Genomic DNA, 26,068 nt, shown 5'->3' on the forward strand with positions numbered 1-26,068 from the left:
TACCCTGCTTTAATACTACATTTCTATTGTTCAATCACATGAGCTCATGCATGAAGAAAGTGCGTGTAAATTCATGAGGACTGAGAAGATCGGAGACATTCCCCTTCCTTGATCTCATCTGCTTTAAGAGAAAGTGCCCAGCGAGAGAACTTTGGTGGGAAATATTTTTTATTTTGCTATTTGGCTGTGAAACAATAAGGACCCAGACACGGAAAGCATGGTCATTCCACATGGTGCCTGGTGGAATGCACCCATGTCACCCACATATGGTGTGCGGTCAGTAGGCTCATTCTGATTCCAAGACGCTGTTGGCAGTGGTGGCAGGGGTGGAGGCAGGACAGCTTCTTGTAAGGACAGATTCTTGAGCCATCACTGGGGGCTTCTCCTAGAGAAAGACACAGATGCTCACGTGACAAAGGCCCAGGGAGGGCAAAGGAGACTTTCCTTCCCTTGAGTGACCACAGAGGCCCCCTCCCACAGACACTGCTGCCCAGGCCACCAAGAGCAGAGGAGGACAGGTGCCACCTACTGACAGCCTGGACTGTCTCCATCACCCTGTGGCCCATGTCAGGGAAACTGGGTGTGGAACAACCCCACCCCACTCTCCACAATTCCTCAGAGAACACATGTACTGCTCTGCCCTACCTGCTTGGGGCCAAACTGCAGCTCATTTTAGCACCTGAGAGCTGCAGGGAAGTGGGTGCAGATGTGCCTCGCACCCCTGGGCAGGCTGAGAAGGGCTGAGGTCAGGGATGGCTATAACAACAGCTCTGTCCTCCATCTGGTCCAAGCCCCCATCTGTTGGCTGTGGACTTCTCAGAAGAATGACTTTGCTCCAGTGCAGGGAGCTTGGCTTAAAATGACAACTTGTATCAATCTTTCTTCAGGCAACTATAAGCAGCCACCTGCCCTGCCCATGTGGCAATCAAGGTTCCAGCACTTCTTCCCTGGCTCCCTCCTCCTCTCTTGAATCTTATACTCTCGGCTTTCAGACTCTACGTAGTTGGCTTATTCATTTTTAATAAAAATAATTATGTAAAAAATAAAATAATTATTTTAAATAAAAATAATAATGTAAAAAATTAAAGTGGTAATACAAGATGTTTAAGGAAAGGTAGCTGTCGGCACCCTCCCTCCTGTCCTAAATTTCTTCCCCACACTCTTCTGGTATTTCCTTCCATTTTCTAAGTAATATGCTTAAAAGTTACTTCTTGATTTGTCAATTTTAAGTGCCTATTGACTTTTGTTGGAAGATGGGGTTGGAGCACTAATAACCCACATGCATGGCTGTATCTTCCCTCCCTTCTTTCTAATATAGTCATATCACATTTTTGTTAGATCAATATTTAATTTTATTTTACTACAACTATGTATATACCATTCACTGCTGAATGAAAAAATAGTAGAGGATCATATTGCCTTTCTTCTAAAATTCTTTGTTCTTTCAGGAGTTAATAATTGCTCCATTTTGTGGGTGTGGGTGTGTTTGCCTCATCTATGTCATTTTCCTAATACTTTCAAAACTCTCCGGCAGAATTTCAAATCTCCTATGAGCACTATTTTACACATGATCAAGCAATCAGGTAAACTACTGCTTCCATTTTCCCCCAAAGTTCATTTGTCCTGCGACCCTTTGGATTGCTGTTCACTTATGCTGCTGCACAGCTCTGGTCCTTGGACTTCCCTGCTTCTGTATTGTATCTCCTGTATTCCAAAGTATCCTCTTTCTTGGCTTTTGCCCTTGTTGTGTACATGCCATTTTCCAGGTTGGGTAGATTTCTCTTTAAAAACCAGCTCTCAGGGTTAAATCCAAGATGGGGGCAGAGTAAGGAGCTCCAAGAGTCAGCTCTTGCTACAGGACAGTTAGTAATCACCCAAAGCTTTCTAAAGCACCTATTTCAGGGCCCCAGGAGATCAGAAGAGCATTCTGCAACATCCTTGAAAGAATGGAAGGAGGAGACTACCCATTTGCAAAGAAGATTCATCTGTAGAGCCCTCTATACCATGGAGGCCTGTGCCCATGTATGGTGGGTACTTTCAGCCTACAGGGACTGAACTATTGGGTGCCTGTGGATCCAACCCATGCCCTATTAGAATACAGGGGTATGGATGTGCCCTCAGTCTCTCCAGGCAATGGCAGGTACTCTTGGCCTAAAGGGTCTGAACTGTTTGTTGGGTGCCATTGGATCCACCCCTACCACCCAATAGGATAGAAGGGGACTGGTGTTTCCTCATTCTCTCCAGGCCATGGCATGTACTTTTGTCCTATAGGGACTGAAGCAATGGGTGTCAGTGGTTCCATTTCCACTCCCTAAAGGGCAAAAGGGACAGTACTCCCTCAGCCTTTTAGGGCAACTGGAGGTGTATTTTCCCCAAGAGGATGAAATTGTTGGGTACTCCAGAGGGTCTATCCCCATCACCAGCAGGGAAGGGAGTGGGGTGGGGGGTGGGAGCTGGTGCTATGTCAGTCTACCTGGGCTACTGTGGTCATTTTGGACAGACACAGCATAGATTGCTGCCCACAACTGCAGCTCAATCCCCACCCCATAGGGGAAGAAAAAGTGTGAAACTTCATCAGTCCCTCTGAGCAACAAGAGTCTTCCAAACTTGGATTATTACACCCAGCTTCAGCTATGTCCCTACCCCTGGCAGAGCAGCTTCAGCCTCCATAGCTTACAGTACCACCTACATCCTCAGCTCCTACTACACAACCAGCAAGGGAGAAGACAAGAAAGCTCTAAACTGAAGGGAGAAACTGCAGCCAGAATAAATACATCTAGTAATCCAGATGCCAAGACAGCAACAAAAAATTACAATCCATACTGAGAAATAGGAAGATATGGCCCAGACAAGGAACAAGATAAGCCTCCAGATGATATAAAGGGTTTGAGACAACTAATCATGTAGTTCAAATAAATTTCCTTAATAAATTAAATGGGATGGCTAAAGAAATTAAAAATATTAAGAAGACACTGGGTGAGCACAAAGAAGAATTTGAAAGCATACATAGAAAAATAGCAGTTCATATGGGAATGAAAGGTGCAATAAATGAAATAAAAAATACACTGGAGGCATATAACAGCAGATTTGAGGAGGCAGAAGAAAGGATCAGTGAGCTTGAAGACATGACCTCCAAAAGTAAACATTAAAGAACACATGAAGAAAAGTATGGGAAAAATTGACCAGGGTCTCAGGGAATTAAGTGACCGCAAGAGACATGCAAACATACATGTCATGGGTGTCCCAGAAGAAGATAAGGGAAAAGGGTCAGAAGGAATATTGGAAGAAATCATGGTAGAAATTTCCCCAACCCTGTTGAAGGACATAGATATCCATGCCCAAGAAGCACATTGTACTCACATCCTATTAAATTTGAATAAACCAACTCCAAGACCCATACAATCAGCATGTCAAATTCCATAAACAAAGAGAATTCTGAGAGCAGCAAGAAAAAAGCAATGAATAACATGTAAGGGATATCCATTAAGATTAAGTGCAAATTTCTCATCAGAAACCATGGAGGCAAGAAGGCCTGGTATGATATATTCAAGATATGGAAAAAGAAAAACTGCCAGCCAAAACTTTGATATCTAGCAATATTATCTTTCAAAATGAGGAAAGGTTTATAATATTCACAGATAAAACAGAAACTAAGAGAGTTTATAACAACAACAACAAAAAACTAGCTTTGCAGGAAATAAGAAAGGGAATGTACAGCCTGAAAAGATAAGACAGGAGAGGCTTGGAAGAGAATCTAGAAATGATTGTATAAGTAACAGTAATAAAAAGTGTCAAAAGAGTGATAAAAATAAGATGACAGATAAAACACAAAGGTCAAAATGTTTGAGATAAGAACAGCCTTTACAGCAATAACATTGAATATTAGTAGATTAAACTCCCCAATCAAAAGACACAGACTGGCAGAATGGATAGGAAAATATGAGCCACCTATATTCTTTCTGCAAGAGACTCACCTTAGACCCAAGGATACCAATAGATTGAAAGTGAAACATTGGAAAAAGATATTCCATGCATGCAGTAACCAAAAGAAAAAAGAAAAAAGCTGGGGTAGCTATACTTATATCAGATGAAATAAACTTTAAAATCAAAACTGTTATTAGAGACAAGGAAAGATATTTCACATAATAAAAGGGATGATTCACCAGGAAGAAATAACAGTCTTAAATGTATATGCCCCTAAGCAGGAGGCCCAAAAATACATGAGGCAAACACTGGCAAAAATGAAGGGAGAAAGAGATCTTTATAATTATAGTTGGAGATGTCAATACACCACTCTCAGCATTGGATAGAACATCTGGGCAGAGGATTGATAAAGAAATAGTTTGAATAATATTATAAATGGACGAAACCTAATAGATACATACATAACATTGCACCCCAAAACAGCAGGATATACATTGTTTTCAAATGCTAATGGATCTTTCTCTAGGATAGACCATGCATTGGGTCACAAAGGAGATCTCAATAAATTCAGCGAGATTGATATTATATAAAGTACTTTCTCTGACCAAAATGGAATGATGTTTGAAATCAACTAGAGGCAGGAAAAGGGAAAACTCACATATATTTGGAGATTAAACAACACATTCTTAAATAATCAGTGAGTTAAAGAAAAAATTTCAAGAGAAATCAATAAAAATTTTGATATGAATGACAATGTGCAAACAACATATCAGAACTTATGGGATGCAGTGAAGGCAGTGCTTAGAGGGAAATTCATAACCTTCAATGCTTACATTAAAAAAGAGCTAAAATAAATAACCTAACTACACAGATGGAGAAACTAGAAAAAGAACAGCAAACTAATCACAAACCAAGTAGAAGAAATGAAATAACAAATATCAGGGTAGAAATAAATGAAATTGAGAACAAAAAAACACTATAGAGAAAATTAGCAAAAATAAAAGTTGGTTCTTCAAGAAGATTAACAAAATCAATAAGCCCTTATATAGATTGACTAAGAAAAAAAGAGAGGATGCAAATAAAGGAAATAAAAATGAAAGTAGGAACATTACTACTGACCCCACAGAAATAAGAGTGATCATAAGAATTATGAACAACTTAATGCCAAAAAACTAAGACAACATAGATGAAATGGAAAAATTCCTAGGAATGTGCAAAAACCTTCACTGACCCTAGAAGAAATAGACGATCTCAACAAACCAACCACAAGTAAAAAGGTTGAGACAGTCATCAAACAGCTCCCCAAAATGAAAAACCCAGAACTAGGTGGTTTCACAGGTGAATTTTACCAAGCATTCAAAACAGATTTAAGACCAATCTTACTCAAGCTCTTCAAAAAATTGAACAAGAAGTAACACTACCAAACTCATTCTGTGACGCCAATATCATCCTAATACCAAAGCCAGATAAAGGTATTACAAAAAAGAAAAGTTACAGACCATTTCTCTAATGAATAAAGATCAAAAATCCTCAAAAAATTACCTGCAAATCAAATCCAACAACACATTAAAGAATTATTTGTCATGATCAAGTGGATTTTGTACTAGGCATGCAAGGGTGTTTCAACACAAAATCAACCAGCATAATACACATTAATAAATCAAAGAAGAAAAATCACATGATCTTTTCAATTGATGCAGAAAAGGCATTTGACAAAATACAGCATCCGTTCTTGATAAAAATGCAACAGAAGATAGGAATCGAAAGAAACTTTCTCAGCATGATAAAGGCTATGTATGATAAAACCACAGCTAACATTGTGCACAATGGTGAAATACTGATAGCTTTCCCATTGAGATCAAGGACAAGCCAAGGATGCCCACTGTACCACTGTTGTTCAATATAGTGTTAGAGGTTCTAGCTAGAGCAATTAGGCAAGAAAAAGAAATAAAAGGCATCCAAATAGGAAAGGAAAAATTAAAACATTCACTATTTGCAGATGATATGATCCTATGTCTAGAAAGTCCTGAAAAATCTACAACAAAACTGCTAGAGCTAATAAACAATTTCAGTAGAGTGTCAGGATACAAGATCAATATGCAAAAATCAGTGGTATTTCTATATAATTATAATGCATAATCTGAGGAGGAAATCAGGGAAAAAATTGCATTTACAATAGCAACTAAAATAATCAAATATTTAGGAATAAACTTAACCAAGGATGTAAAACACTTGTATTCAGAAAACTACAATGCATTGCTAAAAGAAACTTTAAAAATAACTAAATAATTGGAGAGACTTTCCATGTCATGGATTGGAAGACTAAATATTATTAAGTTGTCAATTCTATCCAAATTGATATATACATTCAATGCAATCCCAATAAAAATTCCACCACCATTTTTTAAACAAATTGAAAACACAGTTACAAATTTATCTGGAAGAGAAACATCTTAAAAAGGAAAAGTGAAGTTGGAGGACTCTCACTTCTGCACTTTAAATCATATTACCTAGCCAGTGGTAAAAACAGCATGGTATTGGCATAAAGACAGACCAATGGAACCAAATTGATGCAGAAACAGACCCTCATATATATGACTAAATGATTTTTGGCAAGCCTGTCAAACTCATGCAGCTGGCACAGAACAGTCTATTCAACAAATAGTGCTGGGAGAACTGGATATCCATAGCCAAAAGAAAGAAAGAAGACTGCTATCTCACACGTTATATAAACTTTAACTCAAAATGGATCAAAAGCCTAAATATAAAAGCAAGAACCTTAAAGCTCCTAGAAGAAAATGTATGGAAACATCTTTAAAACTTGCAGGTGGGGTGCATTCTTAAGTCTTACACTGAAAGCACAAGCAACAAAAGAACACATGGATAACCTCCTCAAACTTAAACACTTCTGTGATACAAAGGACTTGATCAAGAAGGTGAAAAGGCAGCCCACTGAATGGGAGAAAGTATTAGGAAGCTACATATCCAATAAAGGTTTGATTCCCTTTTAAATTAAAAAAATTTTAAAAATATTTTTATTACCTTTTTTTTTTTGAAGATACATGGATTACAAAAAGTATTACATTAAAAAATATAAGAGGTTCCCACTTAACCCACTCACCACACTCCCCATTCTTCCCACATAGACAACTTCTTTCATTAGTGGGGTATATTAATTGCATTTGATGAGTACATTTTGGAGCACTGCTACACAACATGGATTGTAGTTTATGTTGTAGTTTACACTCTCTCCCAGTCCATTCAGTGGGTTATGGCAGGATATATAGTGTCCTGCATCTGTCCCTGCAATATCTTTGAGGATAACTCCAAGTCCCAAAAATGCCCCCATATCACACCTCTTTTTCCCTCTCCCTGCCTTCAGCAACTCTGGTGGCCATTGTCTCCACATCAATGTTATAATTTCTTTCATTGCTAGAGTCACAATATTTCCATAGTAGAATACCAATAAGTCCACTCTATTCCATATTTTATTCCTTCATCCTGAAGACACTGGGATGGTGATATCCACTCCACCTCTAAATTGAGGGGGCTTAGATCCCACATGGCTGATAGATGTAATTCTGCTGCTCACAGCTGTAGACACTCTCGGATATTGACATCCTCATCTCCCTGTTAGCAGATTTCTATTTTATATAAATAGACCATACAACTCAATAATAAAAGAGCAAGCAATTCAATTTTAAAATGCTCAAAAGATTTAAAAAGACATTTCTCCAAAGAGGAAATACAAAAAGCATATGACAAAATGTTCCATACCATTAGCTATTAAGGAAATGCAAATCAAAACAGTGATATATCACAGGAAGCGGGCTTGGCCCAATGGATAGGGCATCCACCTACCCCAGGTGAGGTCTGTGGTTCAAACTCCAGGCCTCCTTGACCCATGTGGAGCTGGCTCATGCACAGTGCTGATGCATGCAAGGAGTATCCTGACACACAGGGGTGTTCCCCGCGTAGGGGAGCCCCATGCACAAGGAATGTACCCTGTAAGGAGAGCCACCCAGTGCAAAAGAAAGGGCAGCCTGCTCAAGAATGGCACCACACACATGGAGAGCTGACACAACAAGATGATGCAACAAAAAGAAACACAGATTCCCGGTGCTGCTGATAAGGTTAGAAGCAGTCACAGAAGAACATGCAGTGAATGGACACAGAGAGCAGAAAACTTGGCGGGGGGGGGGGGGGGGGGGAGGGGGAAGGGAGAGAAAGAAATTTAAAAAAAACAGTGAGATATCATCTAATACTGCATAGAATGGCCATTAATAAAAAATTAAAAATTAAAAAACCCAGAAAATAATAAGCACTAGAGAGAATGTGGAGAAATAGGAAAACTCCTTCACTATTGGGATTGTAAAATGCTCCAGCCTCTGTGATGGACAGTTTGGCAGTTCCTCAGAAGCTAAATACAGAACTGCCATATGATCCAGCAATTCCTCTACTAGGAATATACTCAGAAGAACTAAAAACTGCGACATGAACAGACATTTGCACACTGATGTTCATAGCAGCATTATTCACAATTGCCAAAAGATGGAAACAACCCAAGTGTCCATCAACCAATGAATGGATAAACAAATTGTGGTATATACATACAGTGAAATACTATGCAGCAGTAAGAAGAAATGAAATCGGACACATATGATAACATGGATGAATCTTGAAGACATTTTCCTAAGTGAAGTAAGCCTGACATAAAAGAAGAAATATTGCATGGTCTCATTAATATGAACTAAATACAAAGAATAAATACATGGATTTAAAACCTAGGGTTAGGGTTTTAAAAGAACTATGGATGCTTAATGTATGTGGGAGTTTTAATTAACTTGACTGTAAAAGTGTGGAAATGGATAGAGTTGATGGTAACATAGTGAGTAGAAGCTCATTTATAAATGGGATTGTGGCTGAAAAGGATAGTCTGGGGAAGTAAAAGTCAATTGAAAGAAAGCTAGAGAATAATCTAGGGACTGAATAACACATTGAACCCAGAGGTGGAGAATTGTGGTTGGTGGTACAGGGGCAAGAGTGCCCTTCTGTGAGCTACAGCAGATGTACATCACTATTACAGGGTGGTGGGAATGTGGAGAAGAATGGGAAAAATAAAATTGCTGTGACCTATGGACTGTGGTTATTAGTAATAATATAATATTCTTGCATCAATGCCAAAGATGTGCTGCATTGATAATGAGGGGGGGCGCTATGGAAAACTCTGCCAAATGCACACTATGGACCATGGTTGGTGGAAATAATCTGATGATATTACCTCAAAATCTGTAACAAATATTTGTTTTCTAACAATCATGTAATAAAAATATATTTTTAAAAAATAGGGTGGGTAAGGGGAAAATACACCAAATATAAGAGAGGGACTATAGCAGTTTGGCATTGTTTATGAATTCTAAAAATAGTTACTGGATTATGTTTGTAAACTGGTCTGTTACAGGTATCACTTATAATTGATTAAATTATGATTAGGACTGTAATTGGGCCATGTCAGTAGGGCATTGAGTCCCCACTCCTTGGTGGGTGGGGACCAACAGAGAAAAGACATGGCAAAGGACAGTGTTGGGAGTTTTTGAGCTGCAAGCTAGGAAGTGAACACACAGAAGAAGGACACAGAGGTAAAGGGATGGCTCATTAGAAATGGCAGAAGCACCAGGGGAGAGAGACAGAGCCTTTCACCTAATAGTCTACAGCTGGCCTTGTGTAGTGAGCATAGCAGCTGAGCCTGGAGAGAAATGGAGCTCCGGAAAGAGAGGAACCCAAGAAGTCCGAACTCTTGACAGACTTTGGCAGCCATCTTGCCCCAACACGAGGCAATAGATTTTGATGAGGGAAATAACTTATGCTTTATGGTACAGTAACTGTAAGCCTCTACCACAAATAAATACTCTTCATAAAAGCCAACCAATTTCTGGTATTTGGCATTAGTACCCCTTTGGCTGACTAATACAGGGAGTTAGGAGTAAGATTTTGACCATACTCTTGCTTAGTTTGTAACACATGTTTCACAACAATGTAAGATGTTGATGGAGGGGTAATTATGGGATGCCTGTATGATGTTATGCATGCTTATTTTGTAAGCTCACAACCTTTACTATACACTTATTGTTTATGCATGTTCATGAATGAATGCTATACTTCAATAAAAAATATATTTCAAAAAAAAGGCCAGCTCTCAAAAAATGAACACCCTGGCCTTGTAAGGTGCCTGGTAACCACCAGGTTATGTATTCAAGTGGGGGTAGGAAGTTTTCCCATTGCCACAGATAAATCCAAACTCCAACTTTCAATTCAGTCTGCACATGAGGATTTGATCCACATTTCTGACAATCTCATCTGCTCCATGATGTCAGTCTTCATTCAAATCTTTATTCAGGGATCTTAAAAAGAATTTCTTTGGTGCAGGTGCAAAATGAAAGAGTAGGAAGTTTTACGAATCATTCCCTCCATTAGAAAAATGAGAGTTGGAAAGAGACTGGAATTAACTATGTGGTGACCCTGGAATCACAATGCAGTTTAGAACAACTTCAGTATTGTTTGTGGGAGCAAGAAGCTGTCAAGAGTTTAGCTTTAGCAGGTGAAAACAGGAGCCAGTGGCCAGCACTGCTCTGCCCATGGCAGTGGCTGCAGAAATGGCTGTGGCTTTGTCTACCTGTCCTGTGTTCCTAGAGCAGCCAGCTAAGGCTGGGGCTGGCAGAAGAAATCTCCTCCTGTAAAAGTTGGGACTGAGGGCTGAGGTTGGTATAGGGGATCCCTGAGGAACCACTGCCAAAGCTGGCCTCAGTTTCGGGTCTCTGGGCAGCAACACTTCCAGCCTATCACCAGCATCCATCTGAACAAAAAGTGCTAGTGCACCGCCTTTAGCTGTTTTTATTTTCCTTCTGTGTGGGGTGTGTCCTGGTCTGGTGGATCCCTAGGGGCACACCATGGCCTCTGACCTTAGTTTGGGCTCTCTCTGCAGCAGCAGCTTCTGGCCTCACACCACATGTAGTGGGACTTTTTCATTGGTTGCATTTCTTCTTTTTCTTTCCTATATTGTTTGGTCTGGCATTTCCCTGAAGGCCCAGCACAGACACTAGCCTCAGTTTCCCACAGAAGCAGTGTCTTCTGCCTAAACTTCAATATGCCTCAATTTTTAGTTGGTTGGATTTTCCTTTCTCTCTTTTATACTTTTTGTTCTTGAGGATCCCTGAGGAACAAGCAGGGATGCTGGTCTAGGGGTCAGCCTCAGAAGTAGCAGCTTCTGGCTTCCCACTGGAACATAACAAGAGACTAGGTGAAGCAGTGCACATCATTATTTTTTTTATTTATTAATTTTTACTATTATTTTTTTTAGTCTGGTGGTCTAAAGAGTGGGAGAACTTGATTTTCAGAGTGACCATAACAAGGTACTCAGAATATCCATTTCTCAACAAAAATTACAAAATATACAAGGATACAGGAAAGTATGGGACAGTCACAGGAAAAAAAAAAAAGGAATTTAACAGGAAATATTCCAAAGGAAGTGTAGTCTCTAGAACTAAATTACTAATCAAAGATTTTAGAACAACTCTCATAATTAGGATCAACAAACTAAAGGAACACATGGACAAAGAATTAAAGGAAATCAGGAAAGCAATCTATGGACAAAATGAGAACTTCAATAATGAGATAGAAATTATGAAGAAGAACCAAATGGAAATTCTGGAATTCAAAAGTACAATAGCTGAAGTGAAAAATTCAATAGAAGGTTTCAAGGGCAGATTGGAGAAGGCAAAAGAAAGGATCAGCAAACTCAGAGATAAAACAATTGAAATATTCCAGGGTAAGAAGCCGAAAGAAAAAAGAATGAAAAAAAAAAAAAAAATGAACACAGCCTGAGGAACCTGTGGAACACTATCAGGCATAACAGTATATTAAATCATAGGAGTCCCAGAAAGAGAAGAGAAAAATAAAGACCAGAAGAAATAATGGTAGGTAACTTCCCAAGTCTGAAGAAAGATATAAATATACAAATCCAAGGTACTCAAACAATTTCAAGCAGGATGAATACAAACAGATCTATACTGAGACAACTTATGATCAAACTATCCAATGCCAAGGGCAAAGGCAGAATCCTAAAAACAGCAAAAGAGAAGCAATATGTCATATATAGGCCTTGTTTCATAAGATTAAGATTTAAGTCTCATTAGAAATCATGGAGGCCAGCAGGCAGTGGAGGGGGCATATTTAAAGTTCAGAAAGAAAAAAAAATGTTACCCAAGTATAATATACCCAGCAAAGCTGTCCTTCAAAAAAGAGGGAGATGTTAAGACATTTCCAGACAAACAAAAACCAAGTAAGTTCATTGCCAATACCTGTCTTACAGGAAATGCTAATGGGAGTCCTCAATGTTGAAAGGAAAGGACACTAAACAGTATCCTGATGCTGGATAAAGAAATAAAGATCTCAGTGTAACAACATGGGTAAATGTAAAAGCCGGTATTATTTCATTTTTCATTTATAATGTTTTTTTAATCTACGTGTTAAAATTCAAATGTATAAAAAAAACAAGTATATATCTTTGTTAATGGGCACACAATACATAAAGATGTAATTTGTGACAAGAACAACATAAAAGGGAGGAGTGGAGGGATACAGCTATTTTGTATGTATAAGTTATTGAACTCAATTCAAAATAAATTGCAATAGATTTAATACGTTAAATACATTCCCTGTGTAGGCAGACTTGGCCCAGTGGTTAGGGTGTCCGTCTACCACATGGGAGGTCCATGGTACAAACCCCAGGCCTCCTTGACCCATGTGGAGCTGGCCCATGCACAGTGCTGATGCGCACAAGGAGTGCCCTGCCGTGCAGGGGTGTCCCCACGTAGAGGAGCCCCACGCGCAAGGAGTGCGCCCCATAAGGAGAGCCACCCAGCATGAAAGAAAGTGCAGCCTGCCCAAAAATGGCACCACCCACACGGAGAAATGATACAACAAGATGACGCAATGAAAAGAAACACAGATTCCCGTGCTGCTGATGACAACAGAAGCGGACAAAGAAGACGCAGCAAATAGACACAGAGAACAGACAATTGGGGTGTGGGGGGAAGGGGAGAGAAATAAATAAATCTTTTAAATAAATAAATAAATAAATAAATAAATACATTCCCTGTGGTAACCATAAAGAAAATGTCTAAAATTTCTCCACAAAAGGAAAGAATAAGTGATTCAAAATGACTTATAATAAAAGATCATATAAGCAAAAGGGAAAGCAGTAATGGAGCAAAGAAGGGGCAAAGAAAGATAGAAGACTGAAAAAAATAGTAAAATGGCAGAAGTAAATATTGCCTTATCAGTCATTTCCTTAAATGTAAATGGATTAAACTCTCCAACCAAAAAGCAGAGATTAGTAGAATGGATAAAGTAACATGACTGGACTACTTGCTGTTTACAAGAGCCCCATCTTAGATTTACAGATACAAACAGATTGAAAATGAAAGGCTGGAAAAATATTTCATGCAAATAGTAATCAAAAGAGCCAGGGGAAGGAAAAATAAATTTAAAAAAAAGAATGAACGAATGAATGAGTAAATGAATGAATGAATAAATAAATGAATAAACAAACAAATAAATAAAAGAGCACAGGGGTAGCTATATTCATATGAGACAAAATAGACTTTAGGTCAAAAACACTTACAAAAGGCACAGGATATTGTGTATCAAGAAAGGGTCAATTCAATAAGAAGATATAAAAATTATAAACATACATGCTAATAACAGCAGAGTTATACATGAAGCAAACATTGACAGATTTAAAGGGAGAAATAGATAGTTCTACAATAATAGTAGGAGATTTCAATATACCACCTTCAATGGAAGGTGAATAACTGGATAAACATCTAAATGGATGCTCAATAAGGAATTAGAGGATCTGAAACACACTAAAAATCAACTAGAACTTAAAAGTGTATAACAGAACATTTCACCCCAAAATATCAGAATACACATTATTTTCAAGTGCACTCAGATTGTTGTCTAGGATAGACCATGTGTTAGGGCACAAAAGAAGTTTAAATGAATTTTAATATGTTGAAATCATAAACAGTAACCTCTCTGAGCTGATGGCCCATGCCTACAGAGAGCTGGCACAACAATATGATGCAACAAAAGGAGACAAGCAGACACAGAAGAATGTGCAGTGAATGGATACAGCAGACAGCAAGCAAGTAGCAAGGGGGGAGGGATAAATAAATTTTAAAAATCTTTTTTAAAAAACTAACCTCTCTGCTGAAAATGGAATAAAACTAGAAATCAATAACAGAAAGAAAATGGAAAATTTACAAATAGAAGAGAAATTCCTCAGCCCGATACATCTACAAAACCCACAGCTAGCATCATATTTGATGTTGAAAGATAGTATGATTACTTTCCAAAAAGGAAACAAGACAAGAAGCTCTGCTCTCTCCACTTCTACTCAGCATTGTAGTAGAAGTTCTAGGCAGGACAGTTACATAAGAAAAAAGAAATAAAAGGCAACCATATTGCAGATGACATAATCTTGTACATAGAAAGCATTAAGTATCCCTAAAAACCTATTAGAACTAATGAATGAGTTCAACAAAGTTGCAGGGTACAAGATCAATAAACAATATAAAAATCAATTTGTATTTCTATACACTAACAAGGAACTATCCAAAAATGATATTAAGGAAACAATTCCATTTACAATAGCTTTGAAAATAATAAAAAAATTTAAGAATAGATTTAGCAAAAGGAGTGCAACACTTGTTCACTGAACACTACACAACATGTTCAAATAAACTGAATAATATCCAAAAAATAGAGAGACATCCCATGTTCATAGATTGGAAGACTTAATATTGTAAAGATAGCTGTGGTGGTTTAACACTGTATGTACCCCAGAAAATATGTTCTTAAAGTTAATCCGTTCCTATGGATATGTATCCATTGTAAGTAGGATTTTTTGATGAGGAGGATCTTAAGTTAAGCCCACCTCATTTTTTTTCTCTCCCCCTTCCCCCCACACCCCAGTTGTCTGTTCTCTGTGTCTATTTGCTGTGTCTTCTTTGTCCGCTTCTGTTACTGTCAGCGGCATGGGAATCTGTGTTTCTTTTTGTTGCGTCATCTTGTTGTGGCAGCTCTCCATGTGTGTGGCACCATTCCTGGGCAGGCTGCACTTTCTTTTGTGCTGGGCGGCTCTCCTTACGGGTGCACTCCTTGCGTGTGGGGCTCCCCTCTGCGGGGGACACTCCTGCGTGGCAGGGCACTCCTTGTGCGCATCAGCACTGCGCATGGGCCAGCTCCACATGGGTCAAGGAGGCCTGGGGTTTGAACCGCAGACCTCCCATGTGATAGACGGATGCCCTAACCACTGGGCCAAGTCCTCTGCCCCCAAGCCCACCTCATTAAGGGAGGGTGTTAGTCCTTTATTGGAGTCCTTTATTGGGAATGAAAATCAGACAGAGAGAAAGTCTATGGAAGCAATAAACTGAAAGCAACAAAACCTGGAAGAGAAGGGACAAACAATTAGATGCCTCTATATGCCTTGTCATGTGACAGAGGAATCCAGAATCACTTTCAGTTAGTATTTGGGAAGAAAACATCTCTTGGTGATGCAATGATTTTGGACATTTTTCTCAGCCTACAAACAATAAGCCTGTAAGCTAATAAATCCCCACTGTTAAAATCCAACCCATTTTATGGTGTCTACTTTTGACAGTCTAGCTAACTAAAATAATGGCAATACTACTCAAATTGATTTACAGGTATAACACATTCACTATCAAAATCCTACCTACCTGTTTTCAGAAAATGACAAGCTGATTCTAAAATTCATAAGGAAATGAAGGAAATCAGACAATCTTGGGGGAAAAAACATATTTAGAAAACTCATTCTTTCAGATTTCAAAACTTTCTATAAAGCTTTAGTAATCAAGACCATGCGGTAGTGGCACAAGGATAAGAATTGGCTTCTAGAGCAATAGAATAGGATTGAAAGTCCAGAAATAAATCCTTACATTATGGTAAATTGTTTTCTACAAGGGTGCCAAAACAACAAAATGTGAAAAGCATATAGACTTTTCAACAAATAATGCTGAGACAATGGAAACCCAAACACAAAAAATGAAGTTGAACAGCTTTCTCACACCATACATAAAAATTAACTCCAAATCAATTAAGGACTTAAATGTAAGAGCTAAACTATAAAACTCTTAGAAGAAAATACAGAAGTAAATCTCCATGACCTTAGGCTAGGCAAGAGGCTCTTAGCTACAACAACAAAAGCACAAATGAAAAATGAAAAATAGATAAGTAGGACTTCATCAAATTTAAAAGCTTATGTGCTGCAAATGATACCCTTGAGAAAGTAAAAAGTAAACACATAGAATGGCAGAAAATTTTTGCCAACTATATACCTGATAAGGTACTTGTATCTAGAATATATAAAGAATACTTTAACTCTAATAATCAAAAGATAAATAACCCAATTTAAAATGGGCAAAGGCTTTGAATAGACATTTCTCGAAAGAAGATATACAAATGGCCAATAAGCACATAAAAATATGCTCATCATTAACCAGGGAAATGTAAATCAAAACCACAATGAGATATTACTCCATAACCTCTGTGATGGTTAAAATCTAAAAGGTGGACCATAACAAGTGCTGACAAGGATGTGGAAAAATTGGAACCCTCATTTGTTGCTGGTGAGGATGTAAAATGGTACAGCTGCTTTGAAAAGCAATTTGGCAAATATTAAATGCAGAGTTACCATGTGACCCAATAATTCCACTTCTAGGTATCAACCCAAGCAAAAAGAAAACATGTCCATGCAAAAATTTATGTACAAATTCTCATGGCAGCATCATTCACAACAGCCAAAAGGTAGAAGCAACCCGAACATACATCAACTGAGGAAATGTTGTATATCCATATGATGACTATTATTGGGCAATAAAAGGAATGAATTTTGATACAGGACACTACATGGAAATTTTTGAAAACATCATGCTAAATGAATCTAATCACAAAAGGCCACATATTATATGATTGCATTGACATAAACTGTTCAGACTAAGCAAATTTATAAAGACAGAAATAAGTTAATGGTTGCCTAAACCTGGGGGGAGTGGTTGTATGGTGCTGTGAATATATTAAAAACTCTTGTTTCTATACATTAAGTGGGTGAACTATATGGTATGTGAATTATATCTCAATAAATTTGTTTTTAAAAAAAAGAAGGAATGGACAACAGCAAAACAGTGCATTGAATATTTTGATTGGGGAAGGGTGCTATGTGAGTAAATAATATGGGGACCTAATTGAGCTAAGATGTGAAGGATGAGCACTTATGTGGTAACACCAAAGGCAGAGCAGACAGGTGAGGGCAAAGGACTGAGGTTAGGGAGACCATGGCCAAAAGAAAGAATAAAGGTAATGCTGGTATGGAGGGGGCAGAGCAGAGGAGGGAGGAGGGGCGCAAGGTGCACTAGATGGGGGGGCATGGGTCAGATGAGGCAGGTTTTATGGTTTAGACTTTTCCTGGATGACAATGGGAAGATCCTGAAGGGTTTAAATCTGGAGAATGAAATGATTGGATTTGCATTTGTACTCAGGTTGCAGGAAATTGATTTTAGGGATCTATAAGTGAATATCAGAAAATCAGATAGGAAGTCAATGCAAAAATCAGGAAGAGAGATGATTGATGGCTGAGAGGTCCAAATTTAAGTAGTTTTAGGGAGCGGGAGGTAAGGATTTGGAGACAACTAGCTCTTGTGAAGCTGGTTCTAAAAGAAGGAAAGAGATGGAGTTGTAGCTAGAAGGAAATATGAGGAGGAAAGGTAAAAGACAGGCATGTTTTAATGGGAATTGAAGGAATCCAGACGAGAGAGAGATTTTATATTCAAAAGATGGAGGAAAGAATTTACTCACTCAAGCCCTTATGAAGGTGGAAGGAAATGAGGTCCAGAGCACCCTCGGAGGACATGTCTCCTAGCATAACAGGAGGAAAGAAATGAGACGGTTACAGGTGAAGATGAGTCTGCAGATATGGAGACAGAACTTCCTCAACATCCTGACTCTGTTTCTATGAAGTGACCCATGAGCCAAGAGTGAGAGGATGTGCTTTAATAAAGTGATGTCCAAGGGCAGCAGTTAATGAGGAATAAGGGGGCGGAACATTCTTAGAAAAAATGGAAGACATTAAAGAAAGACATCAAAATACACATCTTATTTATACACGACATCCTATAATATACTTTCTTCTTGTATGTTCTTCAAACTCAAAATGGTGAAAACATTAGTTAGGAGGGAAATGGGAAGCTGTATAGGAGGAAAGATAGTGAAGAAAAATCCAGTCACTTCAAAAGTTCAAGCCTGTGTATTGAATTAGCTTAAATATACAGTTGAAGAACCATTTCTGATATTAGAAATCATGCAGATCGGATAAGTACCAGAAAATTGGAAATTATGAAATGTCCTAATTTTACAGAAGGAGTGAAAGGTGAATTGAAGATAATACAGCTGAATCAAATGAACTGTTTACTGAGGTGTGAGCATTAGGAAGCAGCAAGGGCTCAAAAGGAATTTATTTTTACTGAAATATCATTTCTTTATGGAGTCAGTGTCTGTCTTTTGAGTTCCAGGTAAAGATTTGGAGATTAAATAAATTCTGTTTGCAGCAACCAGAAAGTGTTAAACACAGGACTGTTGCTTGGAGAACTGTACATTTCAAAGGAATACTGTCATGCAGACAATGTCCCAAAGAGGTCCCCAGTGAAAACCAACAGTGATAACTGAAGGTGAGAGGCTTTGGGCAAGGCAGCAAAGCATTTGAAGTTTTGCCAGGTCCAGGCTTTTTTTTACAGTGCTCCAGACAGCCAGAGCTAAAAGCATGGGTGGAAAGTTCCAGGGAAGTAGATTGTTGCCTCCAAATAAAAAATGCTTGGCATGTTAACTAGTTCTTGTAGACTCTGTCAGGGCTTCTGGTACAGCAGATGGGTTGTGCATTATGTAACCCTATGATTTGTCCCATGAACATGAGGTTGCAGAGGAAAAGTGACATGGGTGTTAACTCTCCAGCACCTTTACACATGAGGTATGATGCCTCAAGCTGTCTGTGGTTCACCTGAACCTGCAGAGGGAGGTGATGGGAGTTCTGGAGCCAGACCTAACTCTCCACTCCCCGAACCTGATCATTTCCATTGCCGCACACATTGGCCTTCCTAGGACACATGATTGCCTTCAGAACTTTGATTAAGAATCTGAAATCCCTCATTTGTGACTTTCAGTCACACCTTTCCATGACTGCCCAATGGTCCCCACTGCCTGGAAGAAATTTGCATATTGGCTTTGATCCCAAGAGCCCCTGAGCAGTGGAGCCTTCACTTACAGGGTTTAAGGGCTCTGTCATTCCTGGGGAGGCTGCTCCCAGGAAGCAAGTCTTGTGGCGAGTTCCTGGAGGAGAGGGGGATCCCTGCTGCTAGGAGAGATGGTTTCAAAGCTGTGTCTTACCTGGATTGTGGGTCTTCTCTACTTTTTGCCTTAGCTGTACATGACCAGGTTCATCCACTAAGAAAAAATTATCAGCATTATGACCAATATTTTAAACTTACTAGCTTAATACTGAGCAGAGTAAAGAACACACCCTCACCACAATAATCTCAGCCTAATCTCATCATCCCTTTCCAGCTAATTCCAATGCAAGAAAGAGGTCTCAGCCCCCCTCCTCCACACAGCATCTCTCATGCTACTCCCTGAATAGCCAGAAGTGAGAGTTAAGTATTTCTGAGGTCGACCAGCTGGCTGGGTCAGGAGGCGCTTTCTAAAACTCAGTGGAAGTCAGTTTAATGTACAGGGAGCTCAGCAGGCTGTTCTTCAGTTCCCTTGGATTTATGACTCCCACATAATTCTCTGCTTTATTAAGCTATTGGAAAAAAATAAAATCTGTCTGCCAAGCTCCTAGAGCAGCCTTGGCACCCAGCAATATATAAAGGCAGTAATTGGAGGCAGGGGGCCAGCAGCTTGGCTGGTCTTTAACAGAATGCTCAATATCCTCAGGGAGAAAAATGCCCCTGGAATCAGATCAGGAGAGAAGGCCTGGGCCTGTGTCCTCCCAGGAAGGGAAGTGCCTCACCTCCATTTCTGTCAGGTAGAGTCCGATTCCATCCTGGGAGAGGTTGCGGAAAGTCTCTGGGGTAAAGAAGGAAAGGGTCGATTGAGGGAGAATCAGGCAGGTCAGGGCAGGCAGAGCAGGGCCATGTGAAGTTAAAGACAAATGTGGGGATTCCCAGTGAAGCAGCTCCTCACTCTCCATGGGCCCAGCTCTACCTCACCAAAGCAGCTCCTGTGAGCCACCTTAGGGTCTGGGTTTTGTTTTGTTTTGTTTTGTTTTCTGTTTATTTTTTAATGTTACATTCAAAAAATATGAGGTCCCCATATACCCCCCACCCCCTTCACTCCACTCCTCCACCCATAACAACAACCTCCTCCATCATCATGAGACATTCATTGCACTTGGTGAATACATCTCTGAGCGCCGCTGCACCTCATGGTCAATGGTCCACATCAGCCCACACTCTCCCACAGTCCACCCAGTGGGCCATGGGAGGACACACAATGTCTGGTAACTGTCCCTGCAGCACCACCCAGGACAACTCAAACCCCCGAAAATGCCCCCACATCACATCTCTTCCTCCCATTCCCTACCCCCAGCAGCCACCATGGCCACTTTCTCCACACCAATGCCACATTTTCTTTGATTGTGATTAGTAATTGAAGGGCCTGGGGTTTTACATCAGATTTCGTTGGAAACAAAGGCTTTTGTTACTAAAAAGTGTGAAAGTCTCTGGCCTATATAGTTAGATTTCTCCTGTCCCCATCTCTTCACCGTGTGAAATTCCTTCAGCAGACACTCAAACCTTCCATTGCCAACTGAAGAGTACCTTTAAACTATAAGTACAAGCAGGAGAGGGGGCACCGCTGGTTTAAATTAACCCTGTTCCTGAGAGAAAGCTAGATAGGGCCTGAGGAAGTGAGGCTGGAGTAGGGGGACATGCTGGGGAGGGAAGGGGCTGGCACAGGAGGCTGGGAATATACACCTTCTGCTTTACTTAGAGCTCTGGTGGGCTGGGTCTTGTCTTGGGGTGAGGGCTCCTCACACAGGATCCAGGCCCACCCCACCAACCAGGTCTTGCCTAGGGTTGGGCAGGAGGGCAGGCGTGGGTTCCTGGTCCCCTCCTGTGTTCTTTGGACACTGAGCAGGTCCCCAGGATGTCAGTATTTCAAGCCCCCTCCCAGGTGACACTTACTTGCCATGGTTTCAAGCCTCATCAGGAAGCAGACCAGGCTGGGGAAGCTGACCCTGCCGGTGCTGTCACCATACCGGAGGGACATGAGTTCCAGCAACTCCTTGCTGACAGAGATCCCTGCAAGGAAGTCTGGGACCACAGGGTGGGTTTGTGAGTGAGGAGGAGCTGGGAGTAGGCCTGGTGCTCCTGGCCAGCTCCTCTGTGTGCAGGGCCTAGTGGTATTCCCACCACCCCACCCTACTCAGACGGCGTGTGGGCCAGTCCAATCCACTTCAGTGTCTTTTCCTTTTTGTTGGCTGCTGGGGCCCAGTAACTCTTCCAAATGTTCAGCCATAGACCACCTCAAGGCACTCAAGGCACTGACTGTTCTGCTGAGGACACATCCTCCTTCACAACCATCTGATAATTCCCATGTGGGAGGGGAACTGCCAGGACACCTGAATTTAGCTCCCACCCTGCCTCTGCCAGGCCTCTCTCTGATGGTGACCTTGTGAAACAAACTTGCTCTCCACTCCTCATGACAGTTTGTGGGTCTGATATATGGGAACTGTCAGTGTGGATGGGCATGGTCTCTGGAGGAGAGATGGCAGTCCTAGAGCTGGGCATCCAGGGAAGAGGCTGGTCCTCAGAGAGGAGGCCAAATCCCAGAAGGTGGCTTCCCCTGGGTAGGAGATAGGCCTCTTGCCCTATTTGGGCCTTGTCATCTTGCACATCTAGTTATGAGGCACCAACCACAGAGGGCCACCTGCATGTTGGCAGAGGAGCAGCCCTGCCCACTCTGGTGAGCAAGGCAAACCTGCAAGCCACACTATCTGTCAGGGGGTCAGGACCAATGGCCTGTGGGCCCATGCCACCCAGAGTAAGCTTTGGCTTCTTCAGTGGATTTGAAGGCCTTTGGGCAGAGCATGCACTCGCCAACCTGGCACATTCCTGAGATGCCTATTTTCTTACAGTCAGCTCCATCTTCCCTTTAAGTTACCTGCCTGGTCCCTGAAGGCTTGCAAGTGAGCTTGACTATTCTCTTTTTTCCTCCTTTTCTTGCTCTGGAGTCATTACTGAGGTCTCCCTAAAGGTTCCACCTCTAACTGGCTAGCTTAGGTTCTTAAAATGTGGTCTCCAGACCAGCAGCATCAGCGTCACAGGGGACCAGATTACAAATGCAGATTCTTGGGCCTAATCAGAAACTTTGGAGCTGTGGGGCCCAGCAATCTGCATTTTGTCAAGCCCTCCAGGGGATTCTGAAACAGCTATGTTGAGAGCCAGAGCTCTCTGTGATGACTAATTGAGGGGAGAGTCTAGGCTGGAGGAGGGCAGCAGTTCTGGGCTTCTACCCCCTCTCAGGGCCAGGGGCCACAGGAAAGAGAACTAAGGAGACTCTCCTTCCAGCATGAACCCAGAAGAACATGAGTTTACAGTTTATCAAGGAAGATGGCAGTTTCCTCACTTAACCTTTTGTGATCCATTTTCCGAATCAGCACAGTAGAGACAGTGATTTCTGCCCTTCCCAGGTCACAGGGCACCAGAGACATCAAATGAGATGATGGGAGTAGAAGCTCTCCATGAACTATGAAGCACTTTGTACCCTAAGGTATAATTATCACATCCCAGGACCCAACGCTATTTCCTACTTGAAGCAGACAGAAGCCATTTGATTTAATTTAGCCCTGAAACCCTCAGTATAGAGAGAGCGTCCATCTGCCAGTGGGGTTAACCCTGGTGGCCCAGAGGCCGAGATGGCAGCATCCCCAAGGGGAGCTCAGTTTCGGGGAGGGTATCAATCCTGCGATGCCAGGATCTCACAATTACAGCTGTGCCGGGGAGAAAAGGCAATTAGGAAAACTGACCCCGCACAGGAAGTCAGGGGGCAGGATGGTGTCTGAGCCTTTAGCCCTGGAGACCCTCAGAGGTCAAGTAAGACAGCAGAGGACATGGAACCTTCTGCCCTTCTCTTTCCTGACTGCCTGTGTTGCTGCTCCAGCCCTGCCTGTAGCACATCACACACACTTGTACATGCACATTCACATACTTACACCTACATGTACATGCACATATACAACACGGCCCCAATCATCACGGCTCCAAGCGCCACCTTTACCTGTGTTCTCTATGGCCTTCCACAAATCCGAGCTCAGGAGAAATCCAGAACTCTTCTGGATTTTCTGGAAAACACGCTGATATGGGAAAAGAAGCCCATGTCAGTCCCATTGCCCACCTTTAAGAGGATATTCTGGAGGGGGAAGTGCTGGAAACCCCTTTTCCATGGCTGGAGGCTGCGCCACTAAAACTTGGGTGACCCCAGCTGGGAGGAAGGCCAGGCAGGAGGCAGGGGTGCTGCAGGCTGGGGAGGCGGGGGCGGCCTCAGCCCTTCTGGCCACCAGTCTGCGTGGCTGCCCTGTGACTTCTCCTCCCCACCCTGCTCTCCCTCCCTCTCTGTACCTCCTAGAGGGCGCCTTGTGGCTGACACATAGAGGTCCTGCTGCTTTCGAGGGAGCTGCAGAGCTGTCTAAAGAATGCGCACAGGGCGGCGGGTAAGCACGGACTTTACAACCCAGCTCCCTGGACTTCACTCCCTGTCACTTACCAGCTGTGAACCTTACTAGCTGCAAATTACTTCATCAGTCTGGGTTCTGTTTCCCCAAATGTAGCATCAGGATATTTACAGACCCTATCTCAGGTTTATTGCAAGGAGTGAATGAGTTAATATTTGTAAAATGCTTAGGAGAGTTTCTGGCACAACGTGCCACATAGAAAACATCGCAAGCAGGTGAGGACTGCAGCCTGGCTGCACACGCAGGTACAATGTGTAAGAGCAGGAGCAGCTGGCACTTGTACAGGCAGCTCCGGCACCAACATGGGACTTTTGTTCCTCTTCTGAGTTCTTACTACGATCCTGGTCTTCCCAACTTTACAGATGAGGAAACTGATGCTCAGGGAGGTGAGAGACCTGCTTGGATTATACATGCAGGTGGCACAGGACTGAACACTGACCCCCCCGCCACCCCCCCCTCCCGTGTGGTCTCAGCACAGCTGCCCCACAGTGCTGTTCCAAGGCAAAATGCCTCACAAAGCAGGGGAGCTGCTGAGGCCAACTGGGGAGGGCGGTTATTGAGAAACAGCAGCTGGAGACCTATTCCTGGCCTGACCAGGCTCCTGGTGAATATGAAGAAAGACCTGGAATGTTCTGGAATAGGTGTTCATTCAGCAATTCATTCAGTCATTTGCTACTTTGTTCATTAGTCAGGATTTTTTGAGCCACTGCTGTGGGCTAAGGCCCCTGGGAGGCCCTGGGGAAAGAGGACCACGGAGCCGCCCCCAGCCCAGAGGAGCCCACCATCTACCAGGGAGACAGGAAGAGTTCTGAAGACTAGTCACTAAGTGTCAAGAGCATTGCTCTTTGATTGGAAAGGACGGGGTTTTGTGGTTTTTTTTAAACTGAATTTTGCCTCTATTTTCTATCTTTCTACTTATAAGGAAATGTTATTTATAAATAAAACATGCATGTAAGATATCAATATGTGGCCTGGCCTAGCAGATGTGGGTTTGAATGTTAGGAACCAGAGGCAAGGGGCGGCCCAGGAAGGCTGGGGGTGGAGGAGGTGGCTTTGAGGCTGGACCTCCAGGGTGGGTGGACCCTGGCCAGGCTGGGAGTGGGGGAGGGGGAGGGCAAGGACAGGCCAGAGGATGAGGATGGGGGCTCACAGGAAGGGGGAAGATTCTGGGCTAGATGGCTTGGAAGGGATGAGGTGGGCTAGCGGGTGGGGGAGAAAGGAGCGGGAAGTGCTAGCTGGCGGTTTCACGACCTTCAGTAACACCACCCCCCCACCTCCTGCTACATGCTGGGCATGGCCTTGTCCATTCTCCTGTGCTTCTCTTCGCAAAGCAGACGTGCACTCCTCCTCTTCTAGCCCCAGCCTGGCACAGGGAGGAGCACCCAGGCAGGATTCGCTGAAGGGGACTGGATCGCGGTGTGGGAAGAGAACACGCCATGTACCTGGTAGTCGACAAGGCGCCTCCACAGCCTCACAAATTCCTCTAGGTCCAGGCGTCCGTTCACTTTCAGCTGGGTGGAGGGTTAAGGGCTAAGGGGCAGCGCAGAGGGGAGGCCTGCCGGACCATGGGCAGAGCAGCTGCGTCCACCACCATCCACCCACCTCACCCTGCACCCACTGGCTCCCGGTCCCGTGGGAAAGGGACCTGGCACAGGTTTATTTTACGAAGACAAATGGACAATCAGAAGGAAATGAAAGCCCCGAGGAGGGCGTGGAGGGAGAGCCCAGAACCAGGCTCCCAGGGGGAGTGTGCGCCCAGCAGGGGAGGGGTGGGCCAGCAGGAGGGGGTCATTGCTCCCAGAGGCCGTGGAGACAGGTGCTGGCTGTGTGCAGGAGGGCGCTGGGACGCTCTCCCTGTGCTAAAGCCTGCCCTGGGCCCTCACACATGGGTCAGTGACAATAATGAAAGGGGAACAAGCCAGCTCTAGGCCCTGGAGGAGCTGGCAGGTGAGGAGCCTGGCAAGCCGGACCTGGCCTCGGTTACCTGCCCTGGATTACACGTGCAGGGGCCACAGGACTGAACCTGGACTCCTAAGTTTGGTCTCGGCACAGCTGCCCCACAGAAGCGTTTCCCAGGCGAACTGCCTCCACGCAGGTGAGTGGCCGAGGAGGCCCCCTGGGGGAGCTGGAGACCTTTCCTGGCCTGACTGGGCCCCTGGTGGTGTGAAGAAAGACCTGGAATGTTCTGGAATAGGTCTTCATTCAGCCATTCATTTAGCCATTCGCTGGTTTGCTCATTTCTTCAGGATATTAGTCCCTGCTGTGGGCTAAGGCCCCTAG

At 42.5% G+C, this 26,068-nt stretch overlaps 1 protein-coding gene across 1 annotated transcript in view; it reads right to left on the reverse strand.

Annotated features, from left to right (window-relative positions):
- Positions 1-296: 296 nt before the first annotated feature.
- The window catches only part of LOC101428818 (calpain-13), a 389,789-nt gene continuing 364,017 nt past the window's right edge, over positions 297-26,068 (reverse strand). Inside the window, exons 30-35 of the mRNA XM_071208756.1 lie at positions 25,231-25,299; positions 23,335-23,410; positions 21,240-21,368; positions 20,066-20,121; positions 19,444-19,500; positions 297-385 (exon numbers count right to left, since the gene is read on the reverse strand). Of these exons, the coding sequence (XP_071064857.1) occupies positions 19,474-19,500; positions 20,066-20,121; positions 21,240-21,368; positions 23,335-23,410; positions 25,231-25,299 (357 nt within the window). The 3' untranslated portion in view covers positions 297-385; positions 19,444-19,473. The remainder of the gene's footprint in view (positions 386-19,443; positions 19,501-20,065; positions 20,122-21,239; positions 21,369-23,334; positions 23,411-25,230; positions 25,300-26,068) is intronic.

The sequence above is a fragment of the Dasypus novemcinctus genome, chromosome 17 (genome assembly GCF_030445035.2).
Source record: "Dasypus novemcinctus isolate mDasNov1 chromosome 17, mDasNov1.1.hap2, whole genome shotgun sequence".
In the NCBI taxonomy this organism is placed as follows: Eukaryota; Metazoa; Chordata; class Mammalia; order Cingulata; family Dasypodidae; genus Dasypus; species Dasypus novemcinctus.